This window comes from Triticum urartu, chromosome 6A (assembly GCF_056163025.1).
Source record: "Triticum urartu cultivar PI428250 chromosome 6A, HENAU_Tu73, whole genome shotgun sequence".
Lineage (NCBI taxonomy): Eukaryota > Viridiplantae > Streptophyta > Magnoliopsida > Poales > Poaceae > Triticum > Triticum urartu.
This window is the reverse complement of record NC_141878.1, coordinates 373476247-373495994: the sequence shown is the minus strand read 5'-3', so window position 1 is coordinate 373495994 and position 19748 is coordinate 373476247. Positions and strand designations below refer to the sequence as shown.

Below are 19748 nucleotides of genomic sequence, written 5' to 3'. Positions count from 1 at the left end.
GGCATCTTCAATTCAGTTATGATTCTGGTCTGCAGACATGGTGAACATTGACACTTCAGGACTCGTGGGATTGGAATAAATTCACAAGGATCTAGCATCCCTGGGCATACAGGTGAAGTGATTTACTAATGGGCATCATATTGTACTTTCGTCAAAAAAAAATTCTCCAAGTCAATGGAAAGAGTAGACCACTAGACCTACATATAATTTAGAATAGTTTCAGTTACTGCTTGCATATACTATATGAATGCCCTTTGTTCAGTTAGGATCAACTTTGTTAGTTCACGTGCTCTGTTGGAAAACAGCCCTAATGTGTATGCTACAACAATACAACCAGTGCAAAAAGCACATCTCATATGTCAGGAACCACACACATGGTAGGGGATATTTTATGAAGGGTGGGAGCATGAACACCTTGTGTGTGGGAGCACCCGATATTCTCCCATATTCTTAGATACGGAAGCTACAGCCTACATAAGCAAGCTATGTATTAATTATTCAATCAGAAAAATATCTTATGCATATTATGGGTCTTTCTCATGAAATCTTGTACATCCAACAGTTTCACAGGAACAAGTCAGTGGCAGTAAAAGTTGAAGCTCCTTAGTCAGGTTCGTTCAGGTGAGTACCTTTCCTGATACAAGAATTAGCATTGAGAATGTTTTTAGAGGTAAATTTGCACTGAGATTTCTGTATATTTACAAGCAATGGGGCATACATTAGTTGGTTTTTTGACATTAATCGAGTTTAACGTATACTTATAGATTTCTCGTACACGTACACATATGTAGTCACCTAAACGAACATCCTGCGCGTGTTGTACATGACCGGTACGGCGGCCCTGATGGGGAGCGAGAACCGCCATTGGAACGCGGCAGTGAGCCCCTCGGTGAAGACCTGCGCGGAGAGCAGGAACGTGTGCGGGGCCATGGCGGCGATCCCCGTGGTGTCCCCGGACCGGAGGCCGTCGAGGATGTAGAGCGCCGGGAACGCGGCGCCGACGAGGAACCCGCCCACGATGTGCGCGGCGAGGAGGAGGCGCTCGGGGCCGAGGAAGATGGGCGCAGACGGGTTGGGCTTCCCGGGGCGCTGCGGGAAGGTGATCGTGGCCAGGAGGAGTAGGTAGGGGAGGAGCAGGCCGATCGATCGAACCGTAAGAAAAGAAATCTAAATTCTGTCATATTTCTGCGGTTATTTTCAATTCCGATGGTGGAAACGATTTAAGGATAAGTTGGAGGAATGCCTCGAAGATGTTTTATAAGCTTTAAAAATAGTGGGTGGTTTGAGGTAGTGCATCATTTGCCTTTTATCTGAAGACTTGCAGCCAAATTTTTTATCGCACTATGAGTTGTTTTGTGCACATGCTGCGTTCTGTGTAGATATGGATGAGAAAATTCCGTGCCTACAACATTATTTGTGTCTGACCCTGTCCGAGGATCCTGTGGCATGCTCTGATTTGTTTCAGAGTGTGGATGTTCCGATGCTGTGCATCGTGTGCTTCCAAGGCAGCAGAAGGTTGTACACATATCAACGTCTATGGGTGAAGATATCCTACCATATCTAGAACCTGTTTGATATGCAGATTAGTCAAGCTTTTGCAGAGCAGCCCTCATAAGTTGTAAGATACATGCATGGTTCGTATGGTTCATTACTCATAACTAATCTATATGTCAAAACTTGGACAACTATTTAGCCCTTGAATTATCTTATAAATTGACAATGATGATGTTTTGATGCAGTCTGCAATTTTGGTTTTGTAGCAGCTGCTGTAGAACAGGATTTTATCACATATCCAGAGAAGGTTCTTGAAATGAGGAAAGGCTTTATTGTGCTCGGCAAGGATGATGATTTTTGTGCATGAGCTAGGACTAGCAACAGCAGTTGGCGGAACCAGGATGGAAGTCATATTGCCTCCTTTTATTGAAGCTGCTATTTCAGTGAGTCCTAATTCCACTACTTCAGAGTTCAGACAACCAAACGGCTTTAGCGCAATTATTTATGCTCTTCATATTTGCAGGGTTTTGGATTGGATTATAGCGAGCTAATGTAGTACTAAGGGATATAGACAACAAGGTCCACCTAGACCATAAATCACATTGTTTGTGACATCAACACATCCAATTGTAACTGTAGTCCCTCATTTGTATGACGTTACAGTCAACGTTTAACACCCACTGTTCGTAATATATACATGATATCCACTGACCAAATTCAGATATATGGAATCCCAGAATCAATTATGCAACTTGAGCAAGGTATGTGGCCATCTAACTTAATCCTTGCATACAGTAGAAGATCTATCCTACAAACATATATCATCTACTTTTCTGAATTTCACTGGCATCCCTTAGCTGTGTTTGTGGGTCGAAAACATGTGTATACTACACTTTGCGCAGGCAGCATCCCTAGAGAATATATTGCTCAGCGTTATGTACCTAATAAACATATGATAAATAGAGGCATTTTCTTTCATCTTGATCCGAACACTCCTATTTGGTGTTGGTGCTCTTTCTAAGTAACTATATGTTCAAGAATTGATCCAAATTTAAAGGATAAGAAAGTTTACATTTTCTTATAGGGCTCGGACCGAATAAAGTCTTATCAGGCTTGCTGCTATGTTGTTTGTAATATAAAAACAACCATAATTGTGGAGGAGTGAGTCATTCTCTCATGGGGATTTGTTTGCTTAATAGTAAAATTCCAATTGCTTTTGGATTTATATGATGCAGCTTACATACTCCCATCACCCAGTAACATATCAATATCAGTTACTGCATCGTACCGGGTTTATATTATGCATCCCTACTGAAAGTTCCATTGTTAAATAGAAACGAAGATTACAATTATAGATGATAGATATATGTAATTGTGCGATGCATTCTCACTGCTTCCAGTAGATACTATCATTTCAGAGTTCACCTAAAATTTGCAATGTTCAAATTTTTGGGATCAAAATACAACTTTTTTTAAATTTAAGCCAATATAAAGTGTCTGCAGGTTGACTTTTAAAACATTTTTGCTTACAAGAAGCTTATCAGTTGTAATGTTTAGCACCTACATAACCTGATGGTCCTGTAGTGACTTGGGATTGGCGATTAAAGAAATATGGGTATCAAGCATATTAATGTGGGAAGTAGATATACAATATGTTATAAAGGAGAAGACAAGTAAATATTGAGTGTGAAAGATCAGTATGATTTTTTTACTATCATATGAATTATTGAATTTAATCTGGTATTCAACCCCTCAACATTATATTTAATACATGCTACTACACCATTACTTATCTCTACTATAAAAGGAGAATTTGACAAGTAATCAAGCAAGTCAGCACTATCGTCGATGGAAGTTGTCGTGCGGAGATGGAAGTTGACAATTTTCTCCATGAAGTTGATCTGATGCGAAGCTTGTCCCAGATAAAAGGTTAATTGAGTTCTCATCTCCTATATGTTTGCATTCTAACTATCCTTGTTGATTCAGTGTTTCCATGATGCTACATTTCACTTGTTTTTCACCTCTTGATGCTACTATGGACAGAAGGCGTTTGCTAATTTGCACATTTTTTTCTTCTGATAAATTGTGCCAATATCACCTGTAATATAAAAGTTGATTGATACTTTTCATTTTATATTGATGTGCTCTCCAGCGAGAACAATTTTTTGACTGGATGTGTTTAATTAGATATGCTCTTTTATTTGTGCAAAGTTGTTCAGACTTTTCTTTGATTCATCATTTTAGCTGTATGAAAAAGGAGTATGAGTACTGTTTGGTTCCACGCAGGACCAATGAAGGAAGAGAAGCAAATCACAACCCTTTAGTTCATGGTCTAGGAGCAGGGAGGTACACATCCATCTTTGTGATATTCTGATATGAATAAGCATAGTACTACGTACAGAATCTCTCAATTGTGTAGATAGGTCACCTTTCAGTTAATTATCCGCTTTCAAGTATTTGTTGCCGAAGTGAGCATCTAATTGCAGGAATTCTGTGAGGTAACCATCTCAATCTTTTTGTCACAAGGCTCTTGCGCGGTAGAGATTTTTGCTTGGTCATAAATGAATTTGTTCCATTCTTTTACAGTAAGAGAATGGAGCCAGATGGAGGAACATCAACATTGATGCCAAAAGTTCCATTCTCTTGTTGTAGTAGTGTCTTAATTGGAAGAATATTTTGATGATGTTGATTTCTTTATGTTCTCAACTTTTCATCATTTTAGATCACTTTCTGGATAGTTCAATACTATATTTTTGGGATTAACTGTAACATTATGTGAATATATGTTTATTGTTCTAAAATCAATGTTCATCAGCAATCAGCCTTCTAACTAAATAATATTTTCGCAAGGGCTTCTCTACACCGGTACGGTCTCTCGCTGGTACACGATTTGAGGCATAGGAGGGAGGGGCACGTTGGGATGTCGTCTTCGGTCACGGCTATAGCTTATGAGAAGAATGGGGTTTATGCTTGGCAGACTGCCCCATGGTTAGCAAGTCATTATTGCCGCCTCCGCTTCCCAAGTTGCCTCGGCTTGCTGTTGGTGTGTGCTGCTTCTGCAGCCCCTGTCGGCCGCCTCTTAGGTTCGGTTTTGCTGCCACTGCTGAAGTTTCCATTGCCTCGGCAAGGCGTCCTCGTCTTACTTGCAAGGCACACATTGCACCGCGGGCAACATCTTGCTATGCATGGCCACTCATGTCAAAGTTGGGTTCCAGTTTGACGACCTCTCTACCAAGTCTCCATGTTCTTCTTTCCTGTACTTTCTCCATCTGCTGTTATACTCTTGCAAGTACGGCTTAACCAGTTTGATGTCATGTTGCTTTAGCAGTTGTGACGTATGTGCAGGATAGATAATGTTTCATTGGTAGCGCACATAGTGCATCTAGAGAAAACAATTGCTTTCATCGGCAAACATGGATATATTCTTAAGTGGACATTCAGCTAGAATACATATGCATTTTCCATATACTTCAGAGTTTTATCTCTCAAGGGAGCTGCATTTTTTTAGAAAGGGAATAACACATATTGGTTGTTTTCATTGTGTTAGCCACATCTATTGTGCGTCTCAATCATTTAAATTTTGGGCATTGTACTATCATGAATCAGTTTTGCAATAAATTTGTAGAAGTTTTTGCCCCCAAGAATATACTGAGAAATATTTGCTGCAACTAAACTTTGTTGAGCATGTCTATTAACACTTTCCTCTTCTCCTATTAGATGTAATGATCTAGACCAAAGCAACCCTCACGTATATTGATACTATACTAGAAGGCCACCAAAGAATTTTACAGAACAAGAGAAGATGGCGTGCACCATATCTTTAAGATGACTTCCCTCACCATGTGGCATGCACTTTTCGGTTTTACTTTAGCGCAATTGCCATGTATGTAAGGGATACAATTAGGCTGAATATTGCAATTGTAGTTTTTTTCTGAACTTTTTCAACATCCCAGCATTAGTAAAATACTCCCCTATTCCATAATGTAAGACATTTTTGCAAGCTATATGTTTGTTATACATTATATTGCTTGAAATCAATAATTTACTCTTTTTTACTAATATTGTGTTTTAATAGTCCATTTCTTGTGTTTCAAAGGGCTACAATAGTTAATAAAGCAAGAGCAACACCTTATTTTTCGCAACAAGAAATTCTATATATTTTGGACAATTCTTAAATTCGTCCATATGAGCAACTTGTTAAACAATGTCGCCTGATGTGCCCTATAAGAATATGTTAGGCGCAATTGAAGTTATACCAGTGGAGCAGTTTCCCCCATTGCAACGTATTGGCACTTAACTATGTGTTTATATGTTTAGTTTTGCATATTAGATATCAGAACTCATGGCTCGATAATTCTTTGGAAATGCCGATTGACAAAGTCATTGATGTAACTATGATGGACTAGACTAAAAACCCATCGAGTTTTACGCAATCAGAAGAGATGCATACAAATATTTTTTTTTGTATATATGTTGCACATAGACAAGGCTCTTGGGGCAATGTCGTTGGAAGGGGCCAAAAATTCACCGACTTTGATACAACAAATATTGGTATATGTATATGCAATCAATGCTCATGAGAAAGATACTAGAGCGTTGAAGCCTTCTTGAGAAGGCAACACACTCGAGATCGAGAGAGAGTGAGGGAGGGAGAGGGGGGAGAGATCGAGGGAGTGATGGAGGGATAGGGAGGGAGGAAGGAGAGACAGATCTTGCAGGTATACATTGGTAGGACAACCATGTTATTAAATATAAATTGGATTTGGTGGTAACTCACCTATGTGTTTGTAGTCAATCTATCAGATGTGTTGTAGAAATGTTCTTTGATAAATATGGTTTTAACTCTTGATATTTTATTATGGTTGTAAATTTATCCTTCTACATGTCATTCCAAGGAACATTTTTAGTTGTGAGAAGTAAGAAATGTAGAATAAGAGAACATTTTAACGGTAAAAAATAAGTCATCAAAGTAGCCCGTAGCAACGCACGGGCATTCTATTAGTTATTACTAGCAGTACAGAACAGAAGCAACCATGGCTAAACCATTACAAGATATGAAATAAACACGTACGACTAAGACACTAAGTTGACTTGTTCTTCAGTTCCCAACATTTGGTCTAGGCGGAGCGAGGCCGTTCGGAGTGAAGACAGGCAGCATAGGCAATGGAGATCCGATGCAAATTAAGAATGAAACGTTGATCGGTATATGACAATATGCTTTTCTTTCTGCTCTACATTTTCAAAAACTCTGAACGAAGGTGGTGCACATTGGTTCTGGGTTGGTATATTTTCTTATGTAGCCTTTGTTCAGGTAAATCAGACAGAGATGGGGACTATAGGTGGCCTCTCTTTTTACCCATCACTATTATTGTTAATGAGTCTAACAATGAACTGACTACATCTCCATCTTTTTACCTTTGTTACCAGAGAGATTCTCAAAGGTACAAAATATTACGTCTGCACTTTAAGTCTTCCATTTTGATTGCCGTGATTTGCAATTTGTGTGTGGGGGCAGTAGTAAGCTCTCGTGCAGTTACGTTGTTGCCAGGTGCTACATTCTCCCGTGATTGTTCAAGCGAAGGTTCTCAAAAACAGCATAACCATTTATGTTGCTTCTATTAGGTGTGGCTGACAAAGACGGGGGGGTGATTTGGGCATGTGAAAGTCCTTAAATCGAGACAAATCCTACGTTGGAACCATCTCGATGTTCTTCGCCAGCTTTGTCGCATCGAGCCTGTGTATATAATATTGGATCTTGAAGCCCCAAGTCATTTTCTGTTCCCATGACTTTTTAGCAAATGCAGAAAACATTGTCGATTATATTATATGTATATTGTTGGGTAGTAGTTTTTCCCACTAGATCTGAATATTAGGAAGGATATATCTTGTAGCTGGTCAGATTCAGATTCATGTCGTGATTTCTTAAGGGACTAATGATTGTTGTTGTTTTTTCCTTTCAAAAATTAAAACTCCTAGGTGATTATCGTAACTATCATAATTGTACAAGCAAGATTATAAGAATAACTAAGCAACTATTTCTTCAGATTAAGTACAGAGTTTAGGGTGGGTTTTTTTTTTGCAGATTTATAGTGCCTATTTTTTTAGAAGATTTATAGTGCCTAATTTAAATCAACAAGGACAATGATATTGCAAGGCTTGAAATTTTAAACTCACTGTCTATGCCAAGATGGGTATGAGTTAAGGAAGCGGTTTTTATTATACTACTTGCTAAAACATTGTGGAAATAAAGCTAAAGGCAACTTTCCTGATATTGTGAAAGAATTTCTTAAGCGCATCATCTAGGTATTTATAATTTTATAATAGATGTTTAGTTGGAACATCGCTCAATTTGTTACATGGACATGTCGTTAATCTTTCTTTTTGTTATCAATTTACATTGCAAAAAATGGACTTCAATTATTCAATAATTGTGTTTCTGTTATATTGTTTGTACATGTGAAATTTAACATGCAAGTCTTACAAACTATTTCAAGAGCCCGTGGCAACGCACGGGCACTCTACTAGTTATTTCCAGTAAGTCAGTGGCTCACTCCATTGTTCTGGAGAATGGAGTCTTAGTCATCTTGCCCATGAGGCATGGTTCGCAAGCATCAAGTGATTCATAATCAACTGATTCCAAAAGTCCATCAGCATGAAGTTTCTTCATGCGCTTTACACCAATATGACCTAAACGGCAGTGCCACAATTATGTTGCACTATCATTATCAACTTTGCATCTTTTGGCATCAATATCATGAATATGTGTATCACTAAGATCGAGATTCAATAAACCATTTATATTAAGTGTATGACCATAGAAGGTTTTATTCATGTAAACAGAACAACAATTATTCTTTGACTTAAATGAATAACTGTATTGCAATAAACATGATCCAATCATGCTCATGCTCAACGCAAACACCAAATAACATTTATTTTAGGTTCAACACTAATCCCAAAGGTAAAAGGAGTGTGCGATGGTGATCTTATCAACCTTGGAATCATTTCCAACACACATCGTCACCTTGCCCTTAACTAGTCTCTGTTCATTTTGCAACTCCTAGTTTGAGTTACTAATATTAGCAAATGAACCGGTATCAAATACCCTGGGGTTACTATGAACACTAGTAAAGTACACATCAATAACATGTATATCAAATACACTTTTGTTCACTTTACCATCCTTCTTATCCGCCAAGTATTTGGGGTAGTTCCGCTTCCAGTGACCATTCCCTTTGCAGTAGAAGCACTCAGTTTCAGGCTTAGGTCTAGCTTTGGGCTTCTTCACATGAGTGGCAACTTGCTTGCCATTCTTTTTGAAGTTCCCTTTCTTTCCCTTCCCCTTTTACTTGAAACTAGTGGTCTTGTCAACCATCAACACTTGATACTTTTTCTTGATTTCTACCTTCGCCAATTTTCAGCATCGCGAAGAGCTTGGGAATTGTTTCCGTTATCCCTTGCATATTATAGTTCATCACGAAGTTCTAGTAACTTGATGATAGTGACTAGAGAACTCTGCCAACCACTATATTATCTGGAAGATTAAATCCCACTTGATTCAAGTGATTGTAGTACTCAAACATTCCGAGCACATGCTCACTAGCTGAGCTATTCTCCTCCATCTTATAGGCAAAGTACCTGTCAGAGGTCTCATACCTCTTAACACGGGCGTGAGTCTGAAATACCAATTTCAGCTCTTGGAACATCTCATATGCTCCGTGGCATTCAAAACATTTTTGAAGTCCCGGTTCTAAGCCGTAAAGTATGGCGCACTAAACTATCAAGTAGTCATCATACCGAGCTTGTCAAACATTCATAACATCTTCATCTGCTCCTGCAAAAAGGTTCGCCACCTAGCGGTGCATCAAGGACATAATTCTTCTGTGCAGCAATGTGGATAATCCTCAGATCACGGATCTAGTCCCCATCATTTCTACTATCAACTTTCAACTTAGTTTTCTCTAGGAACATATCATAAATAAAATGGGGAAGCTATACACGAGCAATTGATCTACAACATAGATATGCAAATATTATCAGGACTAAGTTCATGATAAATTTAAGTTCAATTAATCATATTACTTAAGAACACCCACTTAGATTGTGACGTCCCGAGACCGATGTGCCAGGTGTCTTCCAGTTATTCGCTATCGTTGCCATGTCTTTTGCTTGCTTGTTGCATTTCATCATGTCATCATGTGCATTGCATCATCATGTTTTTGAAACTTGCATTAGTCCGGGTCTCCCAGTTCCTTCCATTGTCCGTTCTGAGCCCAGACACACTTGCACTCGCCCGTGGCATGTCCGAAATAGTATTTTATAAGTGGCTGGAAAATGTTCTCGGAATGGGTTGAAAGTTGGCAAGCGGTGTTGAAAGCACAAGTGCTCCCTAGGTGGTTTTGATAATTGATGACAACATATCTCTTGTTGGACTAACATTCCGATCTAGCATGTTTCAGATAAGTTCAACAATGGAGTGGCATGGACTAAAGGTTGTGGGAACTCCTTCAAGATGCTAAGGACAAAGGATTGGCTAAAGCTTCAAGCTCAAGACTCTTCATTTTATATTTTAGTGATCCAAGATCACATTGAGTCTTTAGGAAAAGCCAATACTATCAAGAAGGGATGAGGTGTTGCTTAATGAGCCTCTTGCTTCATGTGCTTAATGATATGCTCCACAATCCTCAGCTACTTTCCCACTTCCACATATGACCTAAACCCTAAGCCAAACTCGGTCCTACCGATTCTTCCTATCCGGCGCCACCGAGTTTCACTTGTCATAAGCCACTGCCAAACCCTAATCAGTTCGGTCTCACCGATGGGATCTCGGTCTCACCGAGATGGGCTTGCAAACTCTCTGTTACCCATTGCAATATTCTCGGTCCCACCGAGATATGCAATCGGTCCCACCGAGTTTGCTTGATCAAATCTCAGTTTCACTTATTACCCAAATCAGTCCCACCGAGTTTGAGTAATCGGTTAAACCGAGTTTTGGATTTACCCTAACCCTAGCACATCGGTCCCACCGAGTTGATCCAGTCGGTCCCACCAAAATTTCTAACGGTCACTAGGTTTACATTTTCGGTCCGACCGAGTTTATTGATTCGGTCCCACCGAGATTGGAAAACTGTGTGTAACGGTTGGATTTTGTGTGGAGGCTATATATACCCCTCCACCTCCTCCTCATTCGATGAGAGAGCCATCAGAACACATACACCATTCCAACTCACATGTTCTGAGAGAGAACCACCTACTCATGTGTTGAGACCAAGGCATTCCATTCCTACCATATGAATCTTGATCTCTAGCCTTCCCAAGTTGCTTTCCACTCAAATCTTCTTTCCACCAAATCCAAATCCTATGACAGAGAGTTGAGTGTTGGGGAGACTATCATTTGAAGCACAAGAGCAAGGAGTTCATTACCTACACACCATTTCTTACTTCTTGGAGAGTGGTGTCTCCTAGATTGGCTAGGTGTCACTTGGGAGCCTCCGACAAGATTGTGGAGTTGAACCAAGGAGTTTGTAAGGGCAAGGAGATCGCCTACTTCGTGAAGATCTACCGCTAGTGAGGCAAGTCCTGTGTGGACGATGGCCATGGTGGGATAGACAAGGTTGCTTCTTCGTGGACCCTTTGTGGGTGGTTGCTTCTTCGTGGACCCTTCGTGGGTGGAGCCCTGTGTGGACTCGCGCAACCGTTACCCTTGGGTGGAGCCCTGTGTGGACTCGCGCAACCGTTACCCTTCGTGGGTTGAAGTCTCCATCAACGTGGATGTAGGATAGCACCACCTATCCGAACCACGGGAAAAACATCCGTGTCTCCAATTGCGTTTGATCTCTCCAAACCCTTCCCTTTACATTCTTGCAAGTTGCATACTTTACATTCCGCTGCTCATATACTCTTTGCATGCTTGCTTGATATGTATTGAGTGTGTTGAAATTGTGCCTAAACTCCACTTAAACCAAAAAAGCTTAAAAATTGCAACTTGAGCATTATGTGTCTAATCACCCCCCTCTAGACACATCTACTTCTAGATCCTACAAGTGGTATCAGAGCTTTGGTCTCCATTGCCTTGGTTTAATCACCATTGGAGGAAGATGGATGTGTCTACATTAGGGAGTCTTAGACATAGAGTGCCTATTCTTGAGGGAGAGTATTTTCATGAGTGGAAAAATGAGATGCTTCTAATCTTCAATCAATATCATTTGAGCAAGTATATTGCTAGCCCTTGTGCACCCCATATTGATCCCTTGCATCCTACCCTAGATGAAGATATTGACATGATTCGCAATCTTAGAACTATTGAGCTCATCATTAGAGGATTGCCCAAAAATTTGATTGCTAGCTTGCCTACTCAAAATTGTGCCTATACTATATGGAAATTTCTTGAGGAACGATTTCCCAATCATTCCTTGAAAACTTTGGATGAAATTCTCCATAAGTCTATTGCCTTGAGTAAGATGAACTCTAGTGATCCCAGTTTTGGTAAATGTCTTTTTGAACTTGCCAATCTTAAGCATGCTAAAGGAGATGTTGGAATCATTAATGATATCATATTCAAAGCTATAAGAATTCATAAAAGTAACCACTTTGATCATTTATCTAATGAATTACCCTCTCTAGGAAATGATGAGTCACAAGATCATGATGAACATGAATATTATGATGATGATGATAGTGACTTCAATCTTGATGATGCAATGAGACATTTTGGTCTTATGGCAAATCTTCGGGGATATGAATCAGGAGGAAAGGAATGGGTTCTTGATAGTGGATGTACTGATCATATGACCGGAGATGAAGAGATGTTTCGTGAGCTTGCTGAAAACAACGACCCTCGAAAATATGTCACCTTTGGTGATAATTCAAAGGGTAAAGTGGTTGGCCTTGGTAAGGTGGCCATCTCACATGATAGTTCCATTCAAAATGTCATGCTCGTTGAATCTCTTGGCTACAACTTACTTTCAGTATCTAGACTTGCTGATTTCGGTTTGAATGTCCTATTTACTGAGGTAGATTGCCAAGTATTTCGTCGAGACAATCATAAAATGGTCTTTACGGGTATGCGTAGAGGTGATCTTTACATTGTCGATTTCTCTAAAAAGGCACAACCTAAAACTTGCTTTGTTGCTAAATCCTCAAAAGGTTGGTTGTGGCATAGACGACTAGGTCACGTTGGCATGAGAAACCTTGACAAGCTTATTAAAGGAAATCATATCCTTGGAGTTAATGATGTCATATTTGATAAGGATAGACTTTGCAGTGCTTGTCAAGCAGGTAAACATCTTTTTGGTCCCAACGCCTACAAGAGTCTCGGTGGAAATTCTTTTGGTCTAGTTATAGTTGATGATTTTTCAAGATTTACGTGGGTGTTCTTTCTTAATGACAAGTCGCAGGTCCAGAAGATCTTCAGAAACTTCGCTAGGAAGGCCCAAAATCAGTTTGATGTGAAGATCAAGAAGGTTCGGAGTGACAACGGAACGGAGTTCAAGAACGCAAATGTGGACGCCTTTCTTGACGAAGAAGGGATTTCACACGAGTTCTCGGCTACGTACACACCTCAACAAAATGGAGTTGTTGAGAGGAAGAACCGGACGCTCATCGAAATGGCAAGAACGATGCTTGATGAATACAAGACGCCAAAGCACTTTTGGGCAGAAGCGGTTGAGACAGCTTGTCACGCAACAAATCGCTTATATCTTCACAAGCTACTCGGCAAGATGGCATACGAGCTTCTCACCGGTAACAAACCCCAAGTTGGATATTGTAGAGTATTCGGCTCAAAGTGCTACATTCTTGATAAGCATCGTTGTTCAAAGTTTGCTCCTAAAACTCATGAAGGTTTTCTACTTGGTTATGGCTCAAACTCTCACACTTACCGTGTCTACAACAATTTCACCCGAAAGGTTGAAGAGACGGTAGATGTGAAGTTTGATGAATCTAATGGCTCGCAAGTAGAGCAATTGCCAATTGATGTAGGAGACAAAGACTCTTCAGAAGCAATTCAAGACTTGTCCATCGGCAAAATTCGTCCAACGGAGGTGAAGGAGAGTACTTCATCCGTCCAAGTGGAAGCTTCTACTTCACGACAAGGTGAACCAAGAATCGACACGGAAGCATCCACAAGTGGGACACACCAAGATGAAGAAAACGAGGAAGTACGTCAAGGTGAACATCAACAACCTCCTTCTCCACCACGACAAGAGAACGACGACGTCAACAATGAAGAAGGCCAAGAAGAAGAACAAGATGAAGAAGATGTTCAACGAAGATCCAAGAAAAAGCTCTCTCGAGTTCGAGCAAGAATTGCCAAAGATCATCCCGTTGAGCAAATCCTCAATGATATACAAACCGGGAGAATCACTCGCTCAAAAACTCGTTTAGCTAACTTTTGTGAAAACTATTCATTCATCTCTAGCATTGAACCTATGAAGGTTGAAGAAGCATTGGAAGATCCAGATTGGATAAACACTATGCATGAAGAGCTACATAATTTTGAGAGAAACCAAGTTTGGACAATGGTTGAGAAGCCCGACAACAACCACAACATCATTGGTACCAAATGGGTGTTTCGCAACAAGCAAGATGAAGATGGACAAGTGGTTCGCAACAAAGCACGTCTCGTCGCCCAAGGGTACACACAAGTCGAAGGTATGGACTATGGTGAGACGTATGCTCCCGTTGCTAGACTTGAGTCCATTCGCATCTTGCTTGCCTATGCTAATCACCATAATATCACCTTGTACCAAATGGACATTAAAAGTGCTTTTCTAAATGGTGAAATAGAGGAGGAAGTTTATGTCAAACAACCTCCCGGCTTTGTCAATCCTAAGAAATCAAATCATGTTTACAAACTCCACAAAGCTCTTTATGGTCTTAAACAAGCTCCTAGAGCATGGTATAAATGCTTGACCAAGTTCCTTACTACAAGTGGTTTTGAAATTGGTAAAATTGATTCTACTCTTTTTACTAAAAGGGTTAATGGAGAACTATTTGTATGCCAAATTTATGTTGATGATATCATATTTGGTTCAACTAACCCTCTCTTTAGTGAAAAGTTTGGAAAGCTAATGTTAGAGAAGTTTGAGATGTCTATGATGAGTGAACTCAAATTCTTTCTCGGGTTGCAAATCAAGCAAACTAAGGAAGGTAAATTTGTCTCTCAAACAAAGTACACCAAGGACTTATTCAAGAAGTTCAATATGCAAGAATGCAAAGGTATGTCTACACCCAGGCCTACTAGTGGACATAATGATTTGACCAAAGATGGTGAACCTGTTGATCAAAAGGTTTATCGCTCTATGATTGGTTCATTGTTATACCTATGTGCTTCACGTCCCGATATTATGCTAAGTGTGTGCATGTGTGCACGATATCAAGCTGCTCCTAAAGATTGTCATCTTAAGGCTGTGAAAAGGATAGTGAGATATTTAATCCATACACCAAATTTTGGCATTTGGTATCCTAAGAGGTCTTCTTTTGATCTTGTTGGCTATTCCGACTTGGATTATGCTGGAGACAAGGTTGATAGAAAGTCCACTTCGGGTACTTGTCAATTTCTTGGCAGATCTCTTGTGTCTTGGTCTTCCAAGAAACAAAACTCGGTATCCTTATCCACCGCCGAAGCGGAATACATTGCCGCTGGTTCATGTTGCGCTCAATTACTTTGGATGACCCAAACTCTTAAAGATTATGGGATTTATGTGAAACATGTTCCACTGCTTTGTGACAATGAAAGTGCTATCAAAATTGGTCATAATCCTGTACAACATTCTCGAACTAAGCATATTGAAGTTCATCATCATTTCATTCGAGATCATATTGCTAAGGGTGACATCAATCTTAAGCATGTTCGCACCGACAAGCAATTAGCGGATATATTTACTAAACCACTTGATGAGAAAGTGTTTTGCAGGTTGAGAGGAGAATTGAACATCATTGATGCTTCGAACTTGGAGTAGAAACTCCATTGGATACATGCAAGACATGAGCTTATGACTAATCCATGATATATCTCTTATGATAACTATCTTATGTCTTGGATATATTTGCACCTTGCATGTTGTCTAACCCATGTAGGTGCTTGGTTGAATCTAATTCCATGAGATTGCGACTCACTCATATCTTGAGCAATCTCTACATCACCAAGAGTCTACACAATAGTGGTTGAAGACAGGGAAGCACAAAACCACTCAAACATATCCTTTGACAAATTCTATGTTAAGCTTCATGATTGTCATTTTTGGATACACAAGTGCTCTTCCTTGCAAGAACTAACCCATGTAGGTAGATGAACTCAAACTCCAAGTGGTGCTCCCAACTCTTGATGAACTACATCAACCTTGAGCACCTACACAAGTTCAACTACACGAGCAAGAACCACACCGCCACCCAAGGTATGTTATTCCATCTTAGAGAAGCTTTACTCCAAGACATGAGTCAAAGCAACTCAACAAGATGTGAATACATCAAGATGCTTAAATGAAAAATGGTAACCCCATTTTGAGCTTAAACGATGAGTATGACCTATGATCAAGTGTCCTCACTTGACTCCTAAGTCAATATACTCTAACATAGGTGACTATGTCACCGCCCAATTCTAGATGAAGTTCTCCTGTGCTCTTTTCTGAGTTATTGCATTTGTCCCTTGCATATTTGTTTCCTTCTTTTTCAAACAAAAAAAAACTTCATCTAGAAACTTTCACTCTTTTCTTTTTGGTTTTTGTTCTGCATCAAATTCCTTGCAAATCTTTCAGCTAATTCATTGCAAATCTTTGTGAGATCTTACTTGACTAGTGAGCTGAGGTGACAAGTGTTTTTCTCTGTGATGAACTCGGTTTCACCGAATTGCCATTTTTGGTCCAACCGAATCCCTTCGGTACTACCGAAACATGCCACTTGGTGCCACCGATTTCGCAACAGGAAAAACAGCTTGCCACATACTCTATATTTCCTCTCATCCAGCTCCACTCAATGAATCTTGTCCTCTACAAGCATCACAGTTTTATTCACTGCTTTATGCTGAATCTCAAGGACCAAACCTATTCGACGGATTCCAGGAAAAACCTTCTTGGAAATTGATGTCAAAGGGGGAGAGAGAGATCACATCAAAGCTTATCATCAGGGGGAGAGAATACTCAAGGATCCCATATATTAAGGGGGAGAAAGAAATCTCCAAGGGGGAGAGAATACTCAAGGATCCCAGATGCTTGATGTTCAAGAGGAGAGATGCCGCACGTCTTTTTGGGGGAAAGACATGTTCATATGAACTCATTTGAATTAAGTTCTATTCATATCTTTCAGCTCTGATTTTCTGTTTCCTATCTTCTCCCAATATCCCATGTACAATTCAGGGGGAGCAAGACACCTAAGGGAAAGAAATCAGTCAAATTCATTGCATATCTTTATTCTTGGGGACATGTTGAATTCAATGTGGTACCTTGTACTCACTCTCTACATGTCATCCCAGTCTTGGTATTCTTGTGGTTTCTTTTGTTTACTCTGGCTAGTGGATGCACCTGTGTTATCTAACCTTGTTTGTGCAGGTTCATTCCATCCTAAGCCAACTCAAGACCACAAGGTAAGTATATGCATCAAAATCATGAGTATGAGGAGTTCTTGCTTATGTACATACTGTTTGCAAGAAGGACTCATGAGCATGAAGGTATTCTCCTTGATAATCCTTTGCTCTGATGCATATGGACAAGATGCATGTAACACATTGCGTACTCTGTCATGGTTATGCTCTCTCATATGTCTCTATATTTCATATTTACATGAGTGCATACATGTAGGGGGAGTCTATGCTTGTTACATGTTCTTCCAAAGCTTTACCTGCTGTTCTTTATATCTTTATCTAAAGCTTTGATGTATGTTGCCATCAATTACCAAAAAGGGGGAGATTGAAAGCACAAGTGCTCCCTAGGTGGTTTTGATAATTGATGACAACATATCTCTTGTTGGACTAACATTCCAATCTAGCATGTTTCAGATAAGTTCAACAATGGAGTGGCATGGACTAAAGGTTGTGGGAACTCCTTCAAGATGCTAAGGACAAAGGATTGGCTAAAGCTTCAAGCTCAAGACTCTTCATTTTATATTTTAGTGATCCAAGATCACATTGAGTCTTTAGGAAAAGCCAATACTATCAAGGAGGGATGAGGTGTTGCTTAATGAGCCTCTTGCTTCATGTGCTTAATGATATGCTCCAAAATCCTCAGCTACTTTCCCACTTCCACATATGACCTAAACCCTAAGCCAAACTCGGTCCTACAGATTCTTCCTATCCGGCGCCACCGAGTTTCACTTGTCATAAGCCACTGCCAAACCCTAATCAGTTCGGTCTCACCGATGGGATCTCGGTCTCACCGAGATGGGCTTGCAAACTCTCTGTTACCCATTGCAATATTCTCGGTCCCACCGAGATATGCAATCGGTCCCACCGTGTTTGCTTGATCAAATCTCAGTTTCACTTATTACCCAAATCGGTCCCACCGAGTTTGAGTAATCGGTCAAACCGAGTTTTGGATTTACCCTAACCCTAGCACATCGGTCCCGCCGAGTTGATCCAGTCGGTCCCACCGAAATCTCTAACGGTCACTAGGTTTACATTTTCGGTCCGACCGAGTTTATTGATTCGGTCCCACCGAGATTGGAAAACTGTGTGTAACGGTTGGATTTTGTGTGGAGGCTATATATACCCCTCCACCTCCTCCTCATTCGATGAGAGAGCCATCAGAACACATACACCATTCCAACTCACATGTTCTGAGAGAGAACCACCTACTCATGTGTTGAGACCAAGGCATTCCATTCCTACCATATGAATCTTGATCTCTAGCCTTCCCAAGTTGCTTTCCACTCAAATCTTCTTTCCACCAAATCCAAATCCTATGAGAGAGAGTTGAGTGTTGGGGAGACTATCATTTGAAGCACAAGAGCAAGGAGTTCATTACCTACACACCATTTCTTACTTCTTGGAGAGTGGTGTCTCCTAGATTGGCTAGGTGTCACTTGGGAGCCTCCGACAAGATTGTGGAGTTGAACCAAGGAGTTTGTAAGGGCAAGGAGATCGCCTACTTCATGAAGATCTACCGCTAGTGAGGCAAGTCCTGTGTGGACGATGGCCATGGTGGGATAGACAAGGTTGCTTCTTCGTGGACCCTTTGTGGGTGGTTGCTTCTTCATGGACCCTTCGTGGGTGGAGCCCTGTGTGGACTCGCGCAACCGTTACCCTTGGGTGGAGCCCTGTGTGGACTCGCGCAACCGTTACCCTTCGTGGGTTGAAGTCTCCATCAACGTGGATGTAGGATAGCACCACCTATCCGAACCACGGGAAAAACATCCGTGTCTCCAATTGCGTTTGATCTCTCCAAACCCTTCCCTTTACATTCTTGCAAGTTGCATGCTTTACATTCCGCTGCTCATATACTCTTTGCATGCTTGCTTGATATGTATTGAGTGTGTTGAAATTGTGCCTAAACTCCACTTAAACCGAAAAAGCTTAAAAATTGCAACTTGAGCATTATGTGTCTAATCACCCCCCTCTAGACACATCTACTTCTAGATCCTACAGGTGTTGTTATGTTGTAGGTAGGCCGCCTGCCAAGTTTCATCGCATTCGGAGTTCGTTTGATGCCCCAACGAATAACTATAGCGGCAGTATAGCCGGTCTATCGTCGGACGTTTTCGGTCTCCGAAAACTGTTGTCGGGCTTTCCCTCTCTTTCCTCCCTAACTGTCTACACAATCCACTACCTACCGCTAGACCCAACCTAACCACTCTCGTCAGCCTGCAGCTCTCCTCGCATGCGCGTCCGAAAAATGTCCCGGACCCGACCCGGGCAGTCGTCACCGTTGGTTTCGGATCATCCCTAAATCATCTGCGATTATTTATTTGGACCCTCTAGCCTTTATTTTTCTCGGCCATCCGATTATAATCGTAGGAAAGATATAGCCCTACCCTAATCCCTACCTATATATATATATAGTCTAACCCTAGCCCTGTCCCATCTATCCATCAAATCCTCCCCCCCCGCCGCCACCCACTCTTCCTTGTTCCTCGGGATCTTCCCGGTCCACTCGATCGAGCCACCCGACTAGCCTCCTTCCTTGTTATCCCCATCGGACCAACCACCTCTCTCGCCTCGATCCACCAACCAGTGTAGCAACCCCCGCCTCCTCCTCATGCCAGGGGCTTGTCCTCGCGCTCGAGCGCACGCAGTCAGCTCCGACCGGCGCCCATGCAGACTCCAT

The 19748-nt window shown here is 40.9% G+C and overlaps 1 protein-coding gene and 1 pseudogene across 2 annotated transcripts in view; one reads left to right on the top strand and one right to left on the bottom strand.

Moving 5' to 3' along the window:
- LOC125516790 (uncharacterized) overlaps positions 1-5494 on the top strand; it is a 21475-nt pseudogene extending 15981 nt beyond the window's left edge. Inside the window, exons 7-11 of the transcript XR_015609264.1 lie at positions 36-112; positions 563-1634; positions 1764-1937; positions 2018-3423; positions 3781-5494. The product of XR_015609264.1 is annotated as an uncharacterized LOC125516790 (transcript). The remainder of the gene's footprint in view (positions 1-35; positions 113-562; positions 1635-1763; positions 1938-2017; positions 3424-3780) is intronic.
- Positions 796-19748, bottom strand: LOC147965304 (uncharacterized). The gene is made up of 2 exons (XM_087530402.1): positions 19653-19748; positions 796-1167 (listed from the first exon to the last, which is right to left on the bottom strand). Exons 1-2 carry the CDS (start codon positions 19746-19748, stop codon positions 796-798), a joined length of 468 nt encoding a protein of 155 aa, XP_087386528.1.

Coding starts and splice junctions, on each gene's coding strand:
- LOC147965304 (XM_087530402.1), bottom strand. CDS start 19,748: ATGGAGTCTGCATGGGCGCCGGTCGGAGCTGACTGCGTGCGCTCGAGC. Junction 1,168..19,652: donor AGGCGGGGGTTGCTACACTG/GTTGGTGGATCG, acceptor GACAGAATTTAG/ATTTCTTTTCTTACGGTTCG.